This window comes from Scophthalmus maximus, chromosome 9 (genome assembly GCF_022379125.1).
Source record: "Scophthalmus maximus strain ysfricsl-2021 chromosome 9, ASM2237912v1, whole genome shotgun sequence".
Taxonomy (NCBI): Eukaryota; Metazoa; Chordata; class Actinopteri; order Pleuronectiformes; family Scophthalmidae; genus Scophthalmus; species Scophthalmus maximus.
The window spans coordinates 23,227,389-23,247,630 of record NC_061523.1 but is presented as its reverse complement, the minus strand read 5'-3'; the positions used below and the strand labels follow the sequence as shown (position 1 = coordinate 23,247,630).

At 46.3% G+C, this 20,242-nt stretch overlaps 1 protein-coding gene across 2 annotated transcripts; it reads right to left on the bottom strand.

Moving 5' to 3' along the window:
- Positions 1 to 236: 236 nt before the first annotated feature.
- On the bottom strand, positions 237 to 19,330 carry maml1 (mastermind-like transcriptional coactivator 1). Of its 2 annotated transcripts, XM_035650510.2 has the most exons (6): positions 18,974 to 19,330; positions 17,670 to 17,982; positions 8,042 to 9,400; positions 6,142 to 6,444; positions 5,216 to 5,345; positions 237 to 3,678 (listed from the first exon to the last, which is right to left on the bottom strand). In XM_035650510.2, exons 2-6 carry the CDS (start codon positions 17,973 to 17,975, stop codon positions 2,603 to 2,605), a joined length of 3,174 nt encoding a protein of 1,057 aa, XP_035506403.2. In that variant the 5' UTR covers positions 17,976 to 17,982; positions 18,974 to 19,330; the 3' UTR covers positions 237 to 2,602. The 2 variants fall into 2 exon arrangements, with proteins under 2 accessions (XP_035506403.2, XP_035506402.2); XM_035650509.2 differs by having other exon boundaries at positions 17,670 to 19,330.
- Positions 19,331 to 20,242: the final 912 nt, after the last annotated feature.

Genomic DNA, 20,242 nt, shown 5'->3' with positions numbered 1-20,242 from the left:
CAAGGTCAGTTATTAACATGGTTAACTGTTTAAATATGTTTAATAAAGTAAATTCACAGTATTCGTATTAGAGATTTTTGTGAACATGTCAAACGTGACATAAATTAATTACAAGGTAAGAATCAAGTTCAGTGATGTTTAAATTAGATGTATTTTCCTCTGATTAATGTTTGTTCAGTTTGTTTCTTGTCAACGCTGAGACTTGATGCACAGACACAAACACACAGAAGCGGACGTGTTTCTAAAGAACTATATTTACATAATACTCTTGTTTTACAGAGAACCATATCAAAAGTATAAAATACTTACAAAAAATCCGCAGCAATATATAAAAATAACATCTATCTTCTCCAGATCATTAGGAAAGGCATACATACAAAAAAATATATTTATAGACATTTACATCAACAGTTGAACCCAGAAGAGCCCGGGAGGCCGAGCGGGGCCAGACGCTGGAGGTGGGGCAGGAGGATCGGAACACGTGCAACCAGCCCCAAGCAAAAAATAATATTACAACGTGTCTGCAAGAACAAACTGCATACATTTCTTTGAAGAATCAAAACAGTACAGTAGATAGAACGGCCGGGTGGCGAGGGACGGCCTCCGACGGGACGAGAACGACCCGGTGACAGAAGCGCCTCGAACGGGACGACCCGGGCGACGGTCTGTGATCGGAGGAGACGTCGCGGAGTCGCACGTTGGAAAAGATCTGAGAGCAGATGATAAATAATCATCCGCAGAAGAGTAACGATGGATTTGGTCGTGAAGTGACATTGACTGATTCCTATGATGAGAACCATGAGGACACAACTCTAAGCTGCGTCCATATTTGATCAGCTGCCTGATCGGATTCTCTTCTTTTCTTCGTTTATCTGCTGTCGTACGAGTTAACAGAACGTTTGGATCAGTTTGACTGTTTCTGTGATTCATTCAGGGAATATCGGGAATTTCATGCAGCGTGACTTCATCTAGGCGACGTCCGAGTCTAAACACCTAGAGACGGTGCGACGGGAGCGCTCGCTCCGGCGCTCTTTTGGCTGACGGCCAATCGGAGGAGGAGGTTCACGTGTCACGTGTCGCTTGCGCACCCAAACATTTGCTGGTGTCGCTGCTGCGGGAGGAAGTGACGAGAAGGTTTACAAAATGGTGGTTCTTCTTCCCGTCACTCGTCAGCTGCGGGGGGGCGGGGGTCTTTCTCTTTAAACTCATTTAAAGGACCATTTTTTTTTGCATGTTTTACACAAACTTATTATGTATTGACCAATAATCAATAAAGTCAAACAACTGAATCTGCCCAGCTGATCGATTCAGTCGAGTGGACGACGTGACGAGATGGAAATAAAGAAGCAGGAGGAAACGCTTCTCTCCTTCGTTCACCTGCGGGAAAAGTCGATGGAAAAACCGGGAACTTTATCGCCGCAGCATTGTTTCAGTCTAAAGGAAAAAGATTCATTCGCTTCCCTGAACAGAGCGAGACAAAGAGTTTTTACACCTTCGCCTCACGTTTCCACATATTTCCTGACAGAAGTAAAATCTTGAGTTTGAAATAAAAACAAAAAAAAAAACCCTTACAGACAAGAGTAACAGACAAAAAAAAGAAAGAAACTGTGACATCACAACTCACGTGAAAATATGAGCTCAGGCTTTGAAACTATCTGTAGTTAATAGAGTAAAACAGGCAGAAAACCCTCTGGACTGGTCCTTTAAACTGCAGCGGACACTTGGTGCTGTAAGTCTTCGGAGGAAACTGAAATATCCATCCGCATGTTTAAAAGAATAAACAGGTTTTGTGAAGCCGCCGCAGCAGCAGCTGCTTGTCTGTAGGTGGCGCTGTGGAGCACGGTACAGTGGTTTAACACCGAGCTGCGGGTTCAGTAGTTTTCTTAAGTTCATCGTCTCTGTTCAGTCTGTAACACACACACTCACACTCGCACACGCACACTCACACACTCTCTACTTCAGTCTGAGGTCAAAGGTCAGCAGCTGGTTTACAGAAGTGGAAGTGAAACCACTGGATGTTTGAATGAAGCTCTGCAGATGGTTCATATCATAAAGTCTCTGTGTTATGATTATGAAACTGGTTTTTAACGAGTCACTGCACCGAATTTTTAAAATATTTCAATCTTTAAACTGCTGCTCAACTGAATTTGAACATTACTGTATCACATTGTGTGATAAACATCTCCATGAATGTCGATATAGAATTTATATCATTATATCTGTTGTCAGTTCTGTTCTTACTGCAGCGCAGCGTCACGAGCGAGTCGTCAAGGTTAACGCGCTCAGACCGTGAACGCAACCTGCTGCCGCTGAACGACCCCTCGTCGTGGACGTCAGCGACCTCCGACCTCTGGCGTCAGTAAAAGAACCCGTCCCCGTGTTTCCTTTTCGCGGCGGCGGATTCACTCACACTCGAGTTGTGATATTGACTCTCACGTGATTAAAAACCAGCGTGAGACATTCACACACTCTGATGGACGGCGTCAGCTAGGTGGCTAACGCTAACACACGTTTTTCTGTTGGTGTGAAAGGAGTGAGTCGTGTCGTGGCGGTGGCGCCTCCGGCCCGGCAGGTCCAGCTGCTCCAGGTGCAGACGGGGGGTCTAATGGTGGCTGGCAAGCAGCTCGTCCAGGTCGGCCATCCACTCCTGAGGACTCTGACCCTTCAGCAGCGAGTCCACCAGCTCGCTCTCTGCAGCGAAGCTGCCCGACGCCATGTTGTATCCAAACGACACTTGTTGCTGCTGCTGCTGATTGGCTGTCCTGCTCACCTGGTAACCTTGGTTACACTGCAGGCCCTGGCGGCCATTTCCCTGCGGCGGCCCGAACGCCGCAAGTTCAGAGAGGACGGCCTGGTTCTGACTGGCCTGTTGTTGTTGTTGTTGTTGTTGTTGTTGAGTCTGCTGATTGGCCATCGCCTGGCTCAGGCCCTGTGGGTTGGGCGGCGCTCTCTGCTGGGCTACAGCCATGTTTGCCTGCATCATCTGCTGCGCGGGGTTCAGGCCTCCCATCGGGCGACCGCCGGGGTTTGCGCCGAAGGGCGCGGCGCCCGGTGGCATCTTGGGAATGCGAGGCTGCTGCTGCTGCTGCATGTGGAAGGCGTTGGGCGTGTTGCTGAAGGCGTTGGGGGGCAGGCCAGCGTTACCGGGGGGCGCCTGGTTGGCGAGCTGCTGCTGCCAGGCGGCGCTCTGTGCACCCTGGATTCCCCCGGGCATCGAGCTGCTAAGGCCGGCCCCCATACTGTTCTGCATGGAGCCTGGCATGCGGCCGGCGGCGGCAGCGAGTTGCTGCTGCTTCAGCAAGGCAGCATTAGGTTGCGTCTTCAGGTGCTGCTGCTGCTGCGCCAGAAGGTTCTGCCTGTAGGAAGCGCTCATGGGGCCCAGAGGCTGGCGCTGCAGGCCGGCCTGCTGGGGCGGGTGGCCCGGGTGGGCCGTGTGAAGGCTCATGTTGTTGTACAGGACCTGCTGGACGTCCACGCCAGCCCCGCCTCCTCCGCCCCCGCAGGACTGAAGGTTCCTGTCAGGCTGGCTCACCGTCGAGGGCGGAGCTACACCACCTGCCGGCCCGCCGCCCTGACCCATGTTCATACCCATCATGCCTTGGTTCTGAGGGAACATGCGCTGGGACCCGGGGGCGGGGCCTCCCATGGAGCTGACGCCGCCCATTGGCTGAGAGGAAGCTGTGAAGACAAAGTCAGTTGATTAATGTCAAAACAAAAAGCTGACGACATTTTTGATGTCATCTTCACTTCTGACTCATTTTAAACTTAAAAATAAATCACGTTATTTATCTTTTTGGGGGGCTTTTCAGATTTTAAATCTTCAATATTTTTGAAGTTGTTTTGCATCTGTTTGCGACGCTGCGTTCAGGCCAGTGTGTGACGACATCACCTACAGGGTCAATGCGGAGACGTGAATTTCGTGTGGATCACTTAAGCCACTAGAGTGGAAACAATTGAACCGGAGCAAATGATTCGTGATGTAGCAAAAGGATAAATCAGTGTTGAGAACAGGAGAATATCGTGTTTACTCACGTTACTTGTGTTTCTGTAATGTGAGACCTGTTCCTGTCTGTCTGTTTGTCTGTCTGAACATGAATCAGGACAAAGGGGGCGGAGCCAGTGATGTATTGCTCTCTTTCTTTAACATTGTGAGACAGAAGCTTTTTTTAACGTGTTCACTGATTTCACAGAGAATAATTCATGAAAACTATCAGACACATTTACTGACTGATTCTATGATGAGAGAGATTTGATGATTGTGTGTTGTTTGTCTGAACTCGGCTCTCTGATGTTCTCGTTCTTTATCGTCGATATTTTACATGAATAAACACAGGTGACAGTTTCGTGCATCAGCTGACAACGTCAGCCTCAACAGTTCACCTCATCTGAGCATCTCTAGTTATTTTACATTCAAATCAGCGGCGCACGCACGCACTCACGCACACAGACACGCTGATGATCTGATCTGATAAAACTGCAGACTCGTTTCACTCATTTGTTTAATATAATTTATTCAAAACAACATGAAGGAAAAAAAACTAATGTTCTATAATTAAAAACGACATTTAACAGATTCACTGTTTCAAGTTAAAGTATTTTATCACTCATCTTATTATTATTTTATTTTAATGTTACTATTACTTCATTGAGTTCATGTTAAAACAAAAATTACATGCAGAGAGGATTGAGAAATACTTAATTATTAATGCACAACATGTTCAGTTTGTAGTGACAGGAATTTTTTTTAAATAATTTTATAGTTTTTTTTTACTAAAAGCGATTTCAGGATGTCAACTTCATATAAAATCTTATTTTATAAACATACTTTATGAACTGTATCTGTTTTTTATTGTATTATCTGAATATTTTCATATATCTATGATTGATTTTTTCACGATTTAAGTTAAATTAAAAGTTGAAACTTAAATAAAACTTGGGCTGTGAAGATAATTTTTTTATTTTTCTAAAGGGAAAATTTATTTCAGATGAAAGAGTTTTTAATTATCAATAAAAATCCTTGATTAAATCACTTTTATCACAGCTTCATTGAAAACTGATTTGAGAACCAGACAAACTTCAAATCTTATTTAAAATCGAATTAACAGATCAATCTTTTCAAAAATCTTAAATGGTCACTTTGTTAGGCGCGTGTGTGCGTGTGCGTGTGTGTGTGTGTGTGTGTGTGTGTGTGTGTGTGTGTGTGTGTGTGTCGGACCTGTAAACTGGTTGACTGGCTGCTGGGGGAAAGGGTTCTGATTGGCCGGTTGCCCCGGCTGGTCCTGGTACTGCGGTGGCGGTCGGGTCAGACGTCTCTGGAGCTGCTGGTCCTGCTGCCGCTGCTTCTCCTGTGGACGACCACACGTTTTATTCTTGGAAACAGTTTCCATGACAACTTTGCAACAGTGGAGACACAATCGATCACAGATCAATCACTTTCGTTTGACATGAGCCAACAGCACCTCCTGGTGCCTGAGAGGAGAAGAGCTTCTGAGCTTCCTGTCTCATCTCCTTCAGCAAAGGAAACACTGGAGCATCCTTTATGAAAGGGAAGGAGCCAAGGCCTTCCCACAATCCCTTGCAGCGGCAACATTATAGTTACAGCGGGGCAGAAAAATATTTTTTGTGCTTTTGCTTAAAACAAATAAAATAAAATGACAGCAAAAAGATTTTTAAAACAGTTGCCTGTTGATTTTCCGTCACTTTGATTAATAACTCGAGCCTCAACTATTTATCAGTTGATCCGATAACATCTGACGACATGAAAGCTTATTTTACAGGATAAAGAATGCAGAAAATTCAACTTCTATATGTTGGGTTACATTTGTGTTATTTTTAATTGTAGTTATTTATGGTTATAACTGTAAAATATGAAGACTCAAATACATTTCCTGGTCATTATATTTGATAAGGACATGTAATTAAATATGTTTTACTCCCCAGTATCTGTGGAGCTCTAAAAATGTCTGCAGCTCTACTTTGAACACAACAGCAGATTCCCCTGTTTCTTCTTGGTTTATGTTTCATGAGCAGTTACAGTGAACAGAGACTGAATAATAATAATAACAACCACAGATTAATCTCAGGTGGAGGCAGCGTGATGCGTTCACGCACACGCACGCACGCACGCACGCACGCACACACCTGTTCAGCCATGAGCTGCTGCCGCTGCAGGTACTGCTGCTGCTGCTGCTGCTGCTTCTGCTGCTGCTCCAGCATCTGCTGCTGATGCTGCTGCTGCTGCTGCTGCTGCTGCTGCTGCTGCTGCTGCTGCTGCTTCAGCACGGCCGCCACCGCCGCCTGGTTGCTCAGGTACGCTGCGTTACCGTGGCCACCCGCCATTGAGTTTGCCCCCGGCTGGGCCGCCATGCCGTTGTTTCCGGGCACAGGCGCCATGGTGTTGGCAGGGCCCGGGCCGTGTGGGGGAGCGGGGTAGTTGTTCTGGTCCTGCGAGAGGAGGAAATAAAGAAGGTGAGGATCTAAGTGTGTCCACCAGGGGGCGCTGCAGGACGGTCAAGATATTATTTACAGCTCACAGACATTTTGTAAGTCAAAATATTGGTTTCAGACCTGAAGTCAGACACTCATTATTATTCATGTCTGTCTGCTGTAGGAGATGAATTTACTTTCTCTCACTTTGGCCAAATGTAACTGGAAAAAACTTTTTGAATCGTGGAATTTGTTTTCCTGGAAATGTTTTTCATTCTCAAGTCCAAGTCCAGGAAAAGAAACGTGTCAGTGAGAAAAGTGACTGACGTCCAGTGAAGCTGACACCAACTACTGCTTCTTCATAGTCAGGTAGTTTTTTATTATTAAACTGTTAATTTACAGCTTTCTAAGGAATTTAAGGTTTTGAAAATGTTGGTACATGACTTAAATATATTAGTTTTAAAGATAAAAGGAAAACAAAGCATATCTTTATGTTACAGATGCAGACTCCAGTATATAGAAAAATTAAAAGATTAAAACAATTAATTAATCTAACAAATCAAGATTTTTTTTTATAAAAAGCATGTTTCTTTACTCTTTCTTTGTGAAACTTATTATTTTAAGTAACAAGAAACTACTGAAAAAATGTGAAAAATATACCTTTTTTTCAATTGCATAACTTTTATTCATGCTCAGAACATGTCATGGCTTATCGCAAATGTTCATTTCTCTGATATCTTTATTAAAACTGTGAGTAAATATTGGTATGTGCCTCATATAGCCAGAGTCGGTCATAGGAGGGAGACTGTGAATCAAACATTGTAGTGCCTCCTACAGGACAGAGAGCAGCTTTACAGCCGCAACACAAAAGAACAGACAAACTTATATAATGTCAGAAAGTCAAAGTGTAAAGTTTGAGGCTGGCGAGTCGAGCAGAGTGATGGACGTTCTGCAGCAGGAGAGAGAAGAGCAACAGGAGAGAGAAGAGCAACAGGAGAGAGAAGAGCAACAGGAGAGAGAAGAGCAACAGGAGAGAGAAGAGCAACAGGAGAGAGAAGAGCAACAGGAGAATGAAGAGCAACAGGAGAGAGAAGAGCAACAGGAGCAGAGTGAACAGTCACACGAGAGCAACAGCTTTATTTAAATACTCAGAGGGAGAGAGAGAGAGAATATGAAAGGCTGCTTTGTCATCGCCTCCCTCCACCCCCCTGAGAGCCTTAGCAACCAGCTGCCACACACACAAGCACACACAGTCAGACGCACGCACGCACAGAGAGAGAGAGAGACACACACATGGAGACAAGGATGCACGCGCGCGCACACACACACACACACACACACACACACACACACACACACACACACACACACACACACACACACACACACACACACACACACACACACACACACACACACACACACACACACACACACACACACACACACACACACACACACACACACACACACCTGTTGACTGACAGTTCTGTAGTGTTCCCCTACACGCTTTTTCTGCTTCCTGTTTGGTTCTGGAAAGAGCTCACCCATTGGTTGTAAACAATTTTACGTCACTATCGTGTGTGCGTTGTGCGTGTGTGCGTGTGTTTCTCACCTGTGTGTGTGGTATATGCTGGCGGAAGTTCATGCTGTTCTTCTGTTTGATCTGCTGCTGTTGTCTGAGCAGCGCCAGCAGTGCCGCCTTGTTCTGGCTCTGGGTGTTGGGGGGCCGCGGGGGCCCGGGTCCCGCCTCAAAGTGTGTCAGGGGTTTGGTGTTGTTGTAGTTCAGCATGGCGGCAGTGGCCTGTGCTCCGGGTGCCGGTGGATGACTGAGGGGAGGTCCCGAAGTCGAGTGGCCCATCATATTGGGGTGCCCGCCGGGCCCCGGCATGTAGCTGCCTGGCCCCGCCTTGGGAGAGCCTTTGTTGGGCATCAGCAGCTGCTTCTGGGCGTTGGGGTTGAAGTCTTGTGGGTACAATGAGGGGCTTGTGGGCTTGTCCATACCAAAAGCGCCCCCTAGTGGACTCTGAGAGGTGTTGGCCATCTGCGGCCAAGGCGGGGGGTGGGCATGAGGCCCCTGGTTGTGGAACTTGGCCCCTGGCTGTGGCTGTTTGTGCTGCATCTGGCCGTGGAGGTGCTGAGCCCTCTGCTGCTGGGCAGCCAGCTGCTGGAGCTGCTGTGCGGGGGACAGGTCTTTAGGCACTGGGGGCCCTGGAGGGAGGAGGTGGTTGGGGGGAGGCTGAAGCTGCCTGGGGGCTGGAGCAGGCTGGGATGGGGGCAGAGCCGGAGAAGAGGCGGAGGAGGCGGCGATGGGGGAGCTGTTAGGGTGAGGAGGCGGCCCAGAGGAGGTGGACCTGACGTGGGGGGAGCCGGTGCGAGAGTCCTGATGATCGAAAGCTGCCGAGGCCGGAGAGAACTCCGACTTGACGTTGGCCAGATCTGGAGGCAGTAGTCCCTGGGACGACTGGCCTCCCACACCACCTCCTGCTCCCCCTCCCACCGTCCCCCCACCACTGGGAGTCGGCGCCAGCTCCAGAGGGTCCTTGCGATCCTCGAAGCCGTCGTTGAGAATGTCCTGGATGTCCTCGTCGGCCACGGCGCAGTTCAGCTCCTCCATCAGCTCCGTCCACTCCTGCTCGTTCAGGTTGAGGTCGGGGAACAGGCTGTTGTTGCCTCCTCCCGACGGCGGCATGATGGGCAGGATGTCGTCCGGCTCCTGCTTCATCTCCTTCCGGTGGAAGTCCAAACCCGGCTCCGCGCCGCTGTCCGTCGACTCCCCCGCCGACCTGTGGTTCCCGTTAGAGTTCAGAGCGTCGCAGATGCCCAGCTTGGAGTCGAGCGGGGAGCCGTTGCTGTTGCCGTTGTCCAGACACGCCTTCTTTTTGGGCGGGAAACCGTCGCTGAAGCCGTTGACTTGGTCTCTGCCCAGCGGAGAACCGGCGCTCACCAGCTTCCTCTTCACCGTCTCCTGCAGCTGGAGGAACAAACAGAACCAACCAGAACTTATAAAAAAGATCACATCATCAGCAGAACAAACACAAACACTGTGGGACGACAAGCATTCGAACACAAAAATTTTTTTTTTTTTTAATTTAAAAAAAGAAGTGACATGATTAACCACTGGACTTCAGCAAAAACTTCATCAGTTCAAATTTAGGTTTCAGGATTTAATTTACTTAACCGTTTGGGTTTTTGGGTTTTATCAACAATTAAGATAAGATGAGATATTCCTTTATTCGTCCCACAATGAGGAAATTTGGTTGTTACAGCAGCACAGTGGACAGAATATAGGAGAAATAGCAGAATAGAAAGAAATTTACAGGAATTTTTTGAATTATCTTCAATACCAATAAGTAGGCGGATGGGTTTTCCATCGATCGTTAGTCATTTCCCTTAATAATATTGTCATCTTCAAAAAATAATTCAGTTTCCATTGAAGCTCAAAAAACTGTTTGGCACTTTCTGTTTTAAACAAAACCGAATCTCAAAGTAGTTGCATTTTCAGCCAATCAATCAATCAATTAATTTATCGAGCATCAATTCCAAATGTGGTTCAGTGACTTGATTTAGATTTTCTCATGGTGTCATGAGGTTATTCGGAGACACTGACCAACAACGTCAGCTGTTGAATTATGACCTAACGTCTATTTCAGTGTGTGCGGAGGAGGCTGTTCGGCTGCAGGGGGCGCTGGAGCTGTGGGAGCTGGGGGGGGCGGGGCAGTAGTCGGGGTGAGAAGCTGCTGCCGTTAATAGAATCAGCTGCAGGCCGTCTTACATAACGCAGATAACAAAGACCTTCCTCAGAAACGGTCAGCAGATCAGATCTGATGGGAACACGCCGAACTTCCTCCGCTGTCCGACTCACGGCGCATCGGCTGATCGTCACACGGCGTGACCGTGGCAACTGCTCACCTGGAGCCGCCAGGTGAATCAGACCAGAGCCATGAGGTCAGAGATGCCGAGGTCAAGAGTCAAAGCGCTGATTGTCTTTATGCAGTCATTGATCGTCTTCATATACAGTCGGTGATCGTCTTCATATACAGTCTCTGATCGTCTTCATACACAGTCATTGATTGTCTTCATATACAGTCGGTGATCGTCTTCATACAGTCATTGATTGTCTTCATATACAGTCGCTGTTCGTCTTTACACACAGTCATTGATCGTCTTCACACACAGTCATTGATCTTCTTCATATACAGTCGGTGATCGTCTTCATACAGTCATTGATCGTCTTCACACACAGTCATTGATCGTCTTCATATACAGTCGCCGATCGTATTCATATACAGTCTCTGATCGTCTTTATATACAGTCGCCGATCTTCTTCATATACAGTCGCCGACGGTCTTTATACACAGTCGCTGATCGTCTTTAGTCGCTTATCATTTTTATATACACTCACTGATAATTTTTATTTACAGTCATTGATCGTCTTTATATACAGTCGTTGATACCCGATACCTCTGATCGGATATCAGACCCCAGAAATCCATATCAGTCTCGATAACAAACTAAGTTTATCTCTCGAGTAAATAGAATAATTGGAACTTTCGCACCCTCAAAATAAACCATTTAATTTTCCAAGGTTTTTTTTCAGCCTTAAAATAAAGTGGAACAAATTTTTAAAAACAAACATCCCCTATGTGGAAGTTTTCATCTGCAGAACCGCCGCTCCTCCCAGTTTAAAAAAACCCAGAGTTCTCAGAACAAAAACAGACACGACTGTGTTTTCAGCGACGAATCGATCATAGTCACGCAACAGAAACATCATCTACTACTACTGTTAGAACGCAGCTGCCGTTTCATCCTGTTCTTATTTATCCAACGTGAAAACGAACTGAATATCTAAAGGTTTGGACAAATCTCTGTTATTTCTAGGTTATCATCAAAATGTGAACAGGACTAGAGCCATGATTAATTTATTGTTTGGCCATTAATGTCTGTATTTTATTGGACAGAATGAACAGTTTAATTTAAGTTATATATATATAGTTGTAACTGAGTTTTCTTTTTATTTATAGTCATTTACATAAGGTTTATGGTTAAACTGTGAAATATCATGACTCAATTATGTTTTTTGATATTAGGGTTTGACAAACATCTTGGTAGTCGTTGCCAATTTTTAAAAATATCTTTACATATCAGCTAATATAACCACATTGGAAATGTCTTACTTCCTAATTAGAGCCCGACCGATAATATCGGCCGATACAAATTTGGCTAATATCAGCCGATATGTTCAGAGCACCACCGATGTTATCAGCCAATTGATATGAGCCTTTGCGTTTGTTTTACATTTTAGTGTTTTTATCTTAATTCAAGTTCTATGTATTGATTGTAATTGTTGTTTTTATTGTTTTTTTATGATAAAGTTTATAGTTAAACTAAAATATCAAGCCTTTATTTGACATAAATGTTTAATAACGACATCTTAGAATCATGCATACATACATACGTACATACATACATACATCTATACAAAAATCTATATGGGTCGGGCTCTATTCCTAATATTGGATTAATCATCTGCCCCAGATTATCCTGATTGTTCGGCTGGAAACAGGAGTAAGGGGAATATTTTGGAAACGTGTCAGTTTGTCTGTTCGGTTGAAAACTGGAATCAATGACGATCCATATCAGACTCTGATTACAAAGTCAGATTGAACATCTGTAACTAACGTCGTTCTGCTGTGAGAGAGAGCTGATCAATAATAAACCTCCAAGTGGTCAGAATCTGATCAGATCAATCAGACAGCAGGAGAAAAAACTGATCCTGCTCCTCAGAGAAAAGCACCAGAGACGAAAAATGTTAGAGAAGGTTTCAGAGCGGCGTCACAGTTTGGACAAACGTGACGTCCTCCCACAAATATGCTGAGAATTTCCTGATTAGCCTGACTAGGAGCCAAAATGGCAGCATCAACACGTTTGGTCAGACTGTTCAGTCGGCAGCTTCACTGCCTTTAACCTCCTGAGTCAGAGCCTGTCGCACACGTTAGTTTGAGAGGTTCATTGACAGAGCTCAGTGACGTCAAGTCGACCTCGTGTTAAAACATATGAGAATAAATATCATCACATCTACTCAAGTACGTCAAGAAATTTGTGCTCCAGTAACAACTTCAGTAGATACAAAATATTGATATTGGGGAATAGGAAAATTCCAATATCAAGGGCTGAGACTGACTCGTGATTGGTCGAGAGCCTTGAGACTCTGGCTCCAAATGACGTCACTGGCACAAGATGACAACGAGCGTATCCCAGATATTTTAGCTTCATTTTTCTACAACGAGAGAAGGCGGAGATGTATTGTCCAACTTCATGTACAGTCGCTGATCGTCTTCATATACAGTCGCTGATCGTCTGCATATATAGTCACTGATCGTTTTCATTTACAGTGTTTGGCACCAGCCAGCAGCACATTAAAGACGGGACATGCTACATATTTCACTCAGTACAGTCGGATGTTTGTCAGTCACTGAGCGTCAGGTGAGTCGGGCCTGTTTCCCCTCAGGGGACAGTCATAGTAACATGAAGTGAACTATGCTCCAGCTCAGAGTCTCGTCAGAGAAACAAAACTTGTTTTTCTCCGAGCAGCCGGAACCCTTTAGTCCCGACTGTGTATGTCTCTCCCTGAACAACAGCTCTGTGTTTGCTTCAATGATTTTCTTCTATATGTTCAGTATAATAACTGTCAGGGGGCTGATGTGACTCCAGTGTCTCGCTGATCTACAACCTGCAAAGATTCATCAATCAATCGCCTAGTTGATCATCAAATCAATGCATATTCTGGAGCTTGGTGCAAATAAAGAAATAAAGAAGATGGCGAAGAGACACTGGTGGACAGAGAGAGAGAGAGAGAGCAGGGTGTTTGCCCTGAAGGAAAAGGAAACGTGACTCACTGAACTCAAACCTGAAAAACTGGTCCAACTCCTCCCACTGGTTACCGCGGTTACAGACCCAGGGTGGGAGCAAGGGGGTTACAACAAAAGATCTACTGCCATCTGTTTTGGGGGGGGGGGGGGGGGGGGGGTGTCCACAGCCACAAAGCCTCTGCACCAACAAACAGACAAGTGGGATTCTGGGTATTTGAGTCTTCAGAGATCAGGGTGAGACTGTAGTCAGAGTACTGATACTGGTACTACTGTCACTACGATTACTTATACCACTACCACTTCTACTAAACTTAAACTACTGCTAATACTAATACTACTACTACAACAACAACAACAACAGTAACTCACTCTTACCACTGTAAGACAATACTACCATTTCTACTAGTACGTACTACTGTCACCATGACTTCTATTGCTGTTATGACTACCCATAGACTGTATATAAAGATGGACGACGCGTCATCGCTTCCTCTTTGCACATGTGTGGAGTCAGAGTCTGTGCAGTGGTGATCTTGGAGTGTATCGAGGCCTCACCCACATACGCTCTTGACCTATCACGAGTCAGTGTCAGCTGTCAATCATCACGTCTCAGCCCCAGTTTTTATATCATCAAATAACGAACGAAAAGCAAAGTGATCAGAAACAAGAACACGTGCACAAACATCGTTGTGATAAGAACTACCTCACATGTCCCTTCTGCTAACATTGAGAGGGCGGGGCTTATGACATATACTGAAGCCAGACACCAGGGGGCGATGATGATGATTTGGCGCCACTTTAAAAGGAACAGTTTGTAAAATGAAGTTACTTTTAAATCGATGAACGAACAAAAACACACTTTTTTTTCACTCCACATCTGAACAATTTTAAAATCTATGATGACAAATAATGACTATATAAGTTCATATCACAGTGCAGTTAATGCCGGTTTGAGCTCTGACCCAGAGTTTCTTCTCCTTCGCTCTGAAACAACAGGACAGAATTAAAACAGAGTGAAGGTGAGACTGTGCAGATGACGCTGAACGTTTTACTCTCCGCATATCTGAACTTTTCAGGCCCAGTCAGACAAACGAAGGCCCCTGGATTTCTTCTCAGTGACTCATCCTGGTGTGGCTCCAGCTCTGCCACAAAAATCCCAACCATCTCATGTGTTGATGTCAGTTTATCTCCGTCCGACGGCCACCGAGATTCTGACTGTGCAGCACCGACATATTTAACATTTCATGTGATTGACGTTCTCTGTGCCTGCGACCACCAACCAGGCTCTGGAAGCAGCAGGTTCATCAGCAAGTTAGTTTCCTGATGTCACATGTCAGGTTTGATATCTACCTTCTTATTGGCATCGTCTTCTGACTTTCAATCAGTTGGAATTTTCTTTCATAGTTGACAGTTTATTGTGAAGCTTTCATGAAATGTCAATTTTTTGCGTTAAATATGTGTACAAAGTGAAAATGAGCCAAATAACTGGTGGAGGTGGTGATATACTGATTTAATTCTCCATCACCACATATTTGATATTCAATAAAAGTATGCGGATTATTGTCCTCACTCCCTGATTTACCTGATTCATTTGGTTTGTGAATTGTCAAAAACACGTCCCAGGTTTCATCACCTTACTACACGACAAGGAAAAAGCAACAACTCTGCATATCTAAAGAAGTTGGAACCGGCTGATGTTGGTGCAGGTCCACTTAGGTCAGAATTCAACGCTGACCTTTGGATTCTCAGTAAGGACCCAGCAATGCCCTTCACTAGAACCTCTTAAGTGAGACCAAAACCCCTAATGGACACTCAATGACCAACAGATTCTCAGAAGAGACCTCTAAAGAGACACAACCCTTTTAAAAGAACCCCTAGAACTTCTTGACGAGTAGCACAAATCCTCCTGTGACTAGCAGAACCTCTCAGTGGTCATCAGAACCTCCTAAAAAGGACCAAAAGAATCTCCTCAGCGACTACTTAAGGCTCAAAGGTTCTCGGGATCCTTCTTAGAGGCCCTCAAAGGCCACAAGCAGATTTGCTTGAAAGACCCGGCACCTCCTAATAGGACACTAGAACCTTGTGGAAAATAACCCTAGAACTTCTCAAGAACCCAAAGAAACACAATAACCACCGGAACCTCCTTAGCGGTCAGGAGAACCTCAGCAACTCCTGGACGTCCTCTAAACATGGTAGAGGTCCCACAGAACCCGGTAAACCACGTCTGGGTGTGGGTTCGCTGGACTGATTACCTTCATGTGAAACAATCAAGCTGCACAGGTTCGTACAGTCCTGATGCCCTCAGCCGGTGTTGGCCCAGGAATCAGGTGAATTATAGTTTCTTTTACGTTTCTCAAACTCTGTCTAGAGATGTACAATTTGTAGTATTGACGTTTAACCGCAGGTACCACTTAGTTTTCACATTTTTATTTTATGATTTCAGGTCTTTCAACTTGATGCTTTCCTGCAGTTTAAAAAAAATCTGAAATAGCATAATTGAAGAATTAAATTAGGGTTAGGGATTTTAAATTAAAAAAATAAAAACTGAAAACTGGTGTGTGTTTTCTTGTATTAATTGTTATTAGATAGATTCCATAGATTCACTCTGGTGACTCTGATTTTTTAACACTTTGAACAAAACCTAAACTTTAAAATGACGAAACACAGAAAAGCCACAACTTTCATCAATGTAGAATATGACGCCTGTAAATCAATAACTTTACATCGGGTTTTTTTCTGTTTCGGCAGCAGAACACAGCGATTAACACTGAAACCAGGGGGGAGGAGGTCAAAGGTCAGTCTAGAGCCGACTGAGACACTTGAGCAGAAAGATTCGATTGGACCAACAAGTTAGTTTGTGTCTGTCCTAGCGACGACTCCCACTCGAGGCTGAAGGGAAGGGAAGATCATGTGACCCCCGACGGCATCGCTGCGGAAACAACACTTCCTCTGTCAGTCACTGAGGACACAGTGGACACTAGAACTGAAACTGCACCTACAGTGTTTGATCACACGCAAAGTAAACTGATCACATCTACTAAAAAACGATCTTAGGACGTGACACTGTGATCAGATGGGATTTGATCGACCTGATCTGACGGAAAGAGGATTTTAAGCTTTGGGCCCAGATCATCATTGTCGCGCGGAGGAACAAACCATAAACTAGTGGTGAGTTCCACCGTGACGCGACATGAAGTCATCTGTCTGACGCCTACATGTGGCCACATTATTTCATCAGTGTTTGGTGACTGTGTCCCGGGTCAACTCAGCTGGCATCCTCTGACTTGCTACAGTTTCATCATGAACCAGAGGGGAGTTTACTCTTCCCAGCGTCCGTACGGTGATTTGTTTTTCGAGGCCACATTTTTTCCCTTTACTCCACAGCAAAGCCGTGGACACACTACACGATTTTCAAAGTCCTCGTACCTCTGTAGCATTCGTACTACAGGACGTGTTGTCTTGTAATCGGGAGGCTTTCAGTCGTTGTGTTGTTCACACTACATCACTCATCAGCGACGGGGAGTTCACACAGTACACGATCCTTCACCAGGACAAAAAAATGGCTCCAAAGCACGAAAACACACGCGAGAAGTTACACGGGAAAACACGCGATACTCGCAGCGAAACAGGAATTGTTTGTTGTCACTTTCACGATGGACGCCAAAAAGAAACTGAGATCAATATATTGCAGGATACTCTGATGTTGACAAGTCAGAAAACTCCCTCCGAATTGCTGAAACTACAGGATTTGTCGGCGAGCTGGAAAAAAAAAATCGGGCTTAAAATCGTGTAAGTGTGTGAACTCGACACTGATGGATTCCCTCCTGATTCGCTGACTGTTTGTATATCTCTATCTCTCTACACACACACACGTGAACTCAGACTCGATCCAAGTTTATGGTTGTGATCTCTAACACACACACACACACACACACACACACACACACACACACACACACACACACACACACACACACACACACACACACACACACACACACACACACACACACACACACACACACACACACACACACACACACACGAGGGAGGTGGGATGTGATCACATGTCAGGTGTGAACAGAGATTATTGGATCTCTCGGATGTTGACACCAGGTCCGACAGGTTGACAGAGAAGGACACTGACAACTAAGACGCTGGGACCAATGATTTGTTGACGTTGCCCATCATCTCTGTGCTACACTACCACGAGGAACACTTGTTGTGGTTGTTGTGTGTGTGTGTGTGTGTGTGTGTGTGGTTGTCGTGTGTGTGTGTGTGTGTGTGTGTGTGTGTGTGTGTGTGTGTGTGTCTGTGTGAGACACCATGTGAGGGCCTGCAGCTGTCGGCCGGTGCTCTCTGCTCACTCACCGCGATCAGCGTGCTGTTGCGGCTCTGCTCCGCCGCCGGCGCCCCTCCGCCATCCCCGGGCTCCGCGCCGCCGCCGCCGCCGCCGCCGCCTCCGCCCGCCGCCCTCTGGCCGGCCTGCTCGCCGCTGGGCTGGCTCTGCCGGTGCTTGTTGGACCGCTTGGCCTTGGCCTGCAGGCAGCGCTGGTGCAGGGCGAAGGTCTGCTGCCGCTCCAGCTCCAGCCGCTCCAGCGTCGCGCCCTCGTAGCGGCTCTCGCAGCTGTTGTGATGCTGCCGGAAGAGCTCGATCCTCCGGCGGAGCCGCTCCATCACCGCGCTGTGTCGCGGTGTAACAAAATCCGCCATCATCAATACAGACCTGCGGTGAACTTCCCGACTCAGGTTTCGTCCATAAAATGCTGAATTCGGGCTCGTTCCTCTCGCTCGGTGCGCCTGCGGGCGTCTGTCCACCCCCTCCCTCGCCCTCTACAAAGACTCTGGCTCCATGGAGGCGACCTTTGTCTCGCTAATGGCCTTCGCTCGCCGCCGGGGAGGAGCAGTGAAGGTTCCCGGGTGCAGGACCATTCGGTTCCTCCCGACTCTCCCCAGTTCAAAACCCCGCCGATCACTGGACCGCGCCGCGCCGCGCGGAGCTCCAGGAGCCGCAGTCCGCCTGAGTTTAACCCCCCGAACACACACACACACACACACACACCTCTCCCGTGTTCCACGCCGCGGGGGTGGGAAAAGCACCAGAGTCGCTGACTTTCTGTGCAAATGTTTAAAACAAAACAATCACATTCGAGTTCTGAAGGTGTGCGTCGATGGAGCGGCGGAGTTACTGTCGCTCCATCGTCCGGCTCCGTCGCGTCGGGCTCACTTCAGTTAGCACATTCCTCCACTCGCTCGCTCGCAAATCAAAGTTGGAGCGTCGACAATTTCCATTTAGGAAGAAAAAGAAGAAGAACAACAACAACAAGTGAGCGATCTGCGCTGCCGCGACAGGCGGGCGGTCTGGCGGCCGGCTGCCCCCTCGCCTTCCCCCCGGCTCTCGCCCTCCGCGGTCAGCCTCCGCAACTTGTCTGAAACTTTTTGTTTTATTTTTCCGGCTCAAGTGTTCGCTGGCGTTTAGCTCGGCTGCTGGTTAGCCCGCAGGAGCTAACGCGGCTAGCGCCTCTTCACGAACTTGGCAGCGGGCACTTCGCCGACAAACACCATCGTTTCAATCCGTTGTTTTTGTTTCACCGCCACACGAGAACATCGGAACTACCAGGACTCCCCACACACAACCAGAGCCCCAGGGATGTTTTTCTTTTAAATTCACTTACTGTGAAAGCGTAGCTGTCCGCTCTTCCTACAGCATCTGTCTAACAGCTGATCCTCCGCCTCCGTGTTAGCCGTTAGCCGCTAGCTGTTAGCTGCTAACGCTAGCTCGACTAGCAGGCAGGCTAGCGTGAAACATCTAAACACAGCAGCATACTGTTAAGTTAATTTCTCCCGAGGCGGCCGGCGCGGTTCTACCCTCCCCCGTGGCCGAGCCCGAGTCGGGATGAGTACTGCTGCGGAGCGGCGGGGGTCGTGAGGAGCTAACTCGGTCCCTCTGAGTCGCTTCTATTGTTTTCCAGCGGACGAGCAGGTCCACGCCGCCATCTTGGGAACTTTCTCTTTTTCTTTTTTTCTTCCTTTTTTCCATCAGCGGCAGGAGGAATGTCCCTGCGCCCGCCCCCCTTCACGATCGACAGCTGTGACCAGCCAATGAGAGAGCTGCCGCGAGCGGTTGACACATAAAAAGTGAACCAATCGGAGCCTATAAACCCGCCCACACGTCACGAAAGTAGCCATACATTTGCAGTTTCCATTTAAATATCATTCTAATTATTTATCTTTCTACGGAGTCTCGTGAGTTTGTGTCACATTGAACACTTGGACGTCTTCGCGGACTGTAACAGATGAAGAAACATTAATATCTATATATATATATTAATATTACAATCCTTCTTTTAAGTTACTTTTAAAAACCCATTTCTATAGACTTGCTTTAATTTGAAATCGTCTTTTTATATCTTTTTTTATTTCGATATGTGACCTGAAAACCGTATTATTGATGGAATGCTGATTTTAATTGTCTGTGATTTGCATGTTTTTGTGAAAGCACTTTGTGAAGCTACTTCTCAAAGGTGCTATAGAAATAAAATTATTATTATTATCATTATTATATTGTATATTGTTGCGATGGATACAGAGTTACACCGGGTATCGTTCAAGGTTTTCTTTTTAAAGCCTATTTTTGTTCCCATTTCGGTGAATTAAGTTTGCCGAACCATGATCACAGCAGCTGCTGTTTGTTTTGTATATTTATCCGTTTTGACCACGACCAATGACACACTCTGACAGAGGGGAAAAGGAAGAAACCTGAAGATTCCTCAGTCAAGTTCTGCTTTCTGGGTGGATACCGCAGCAGGTACAGTAACCGTCCAGCATCCTGTACAGTCACTGTGTGGTCAGGTCATATCTCCACTCTGAATGCATCATCTGAAAAACTGCTTTTGTTCACTGTATGAAATGTCAGAAAATTGTGACAAACTTCTCTACTCTTT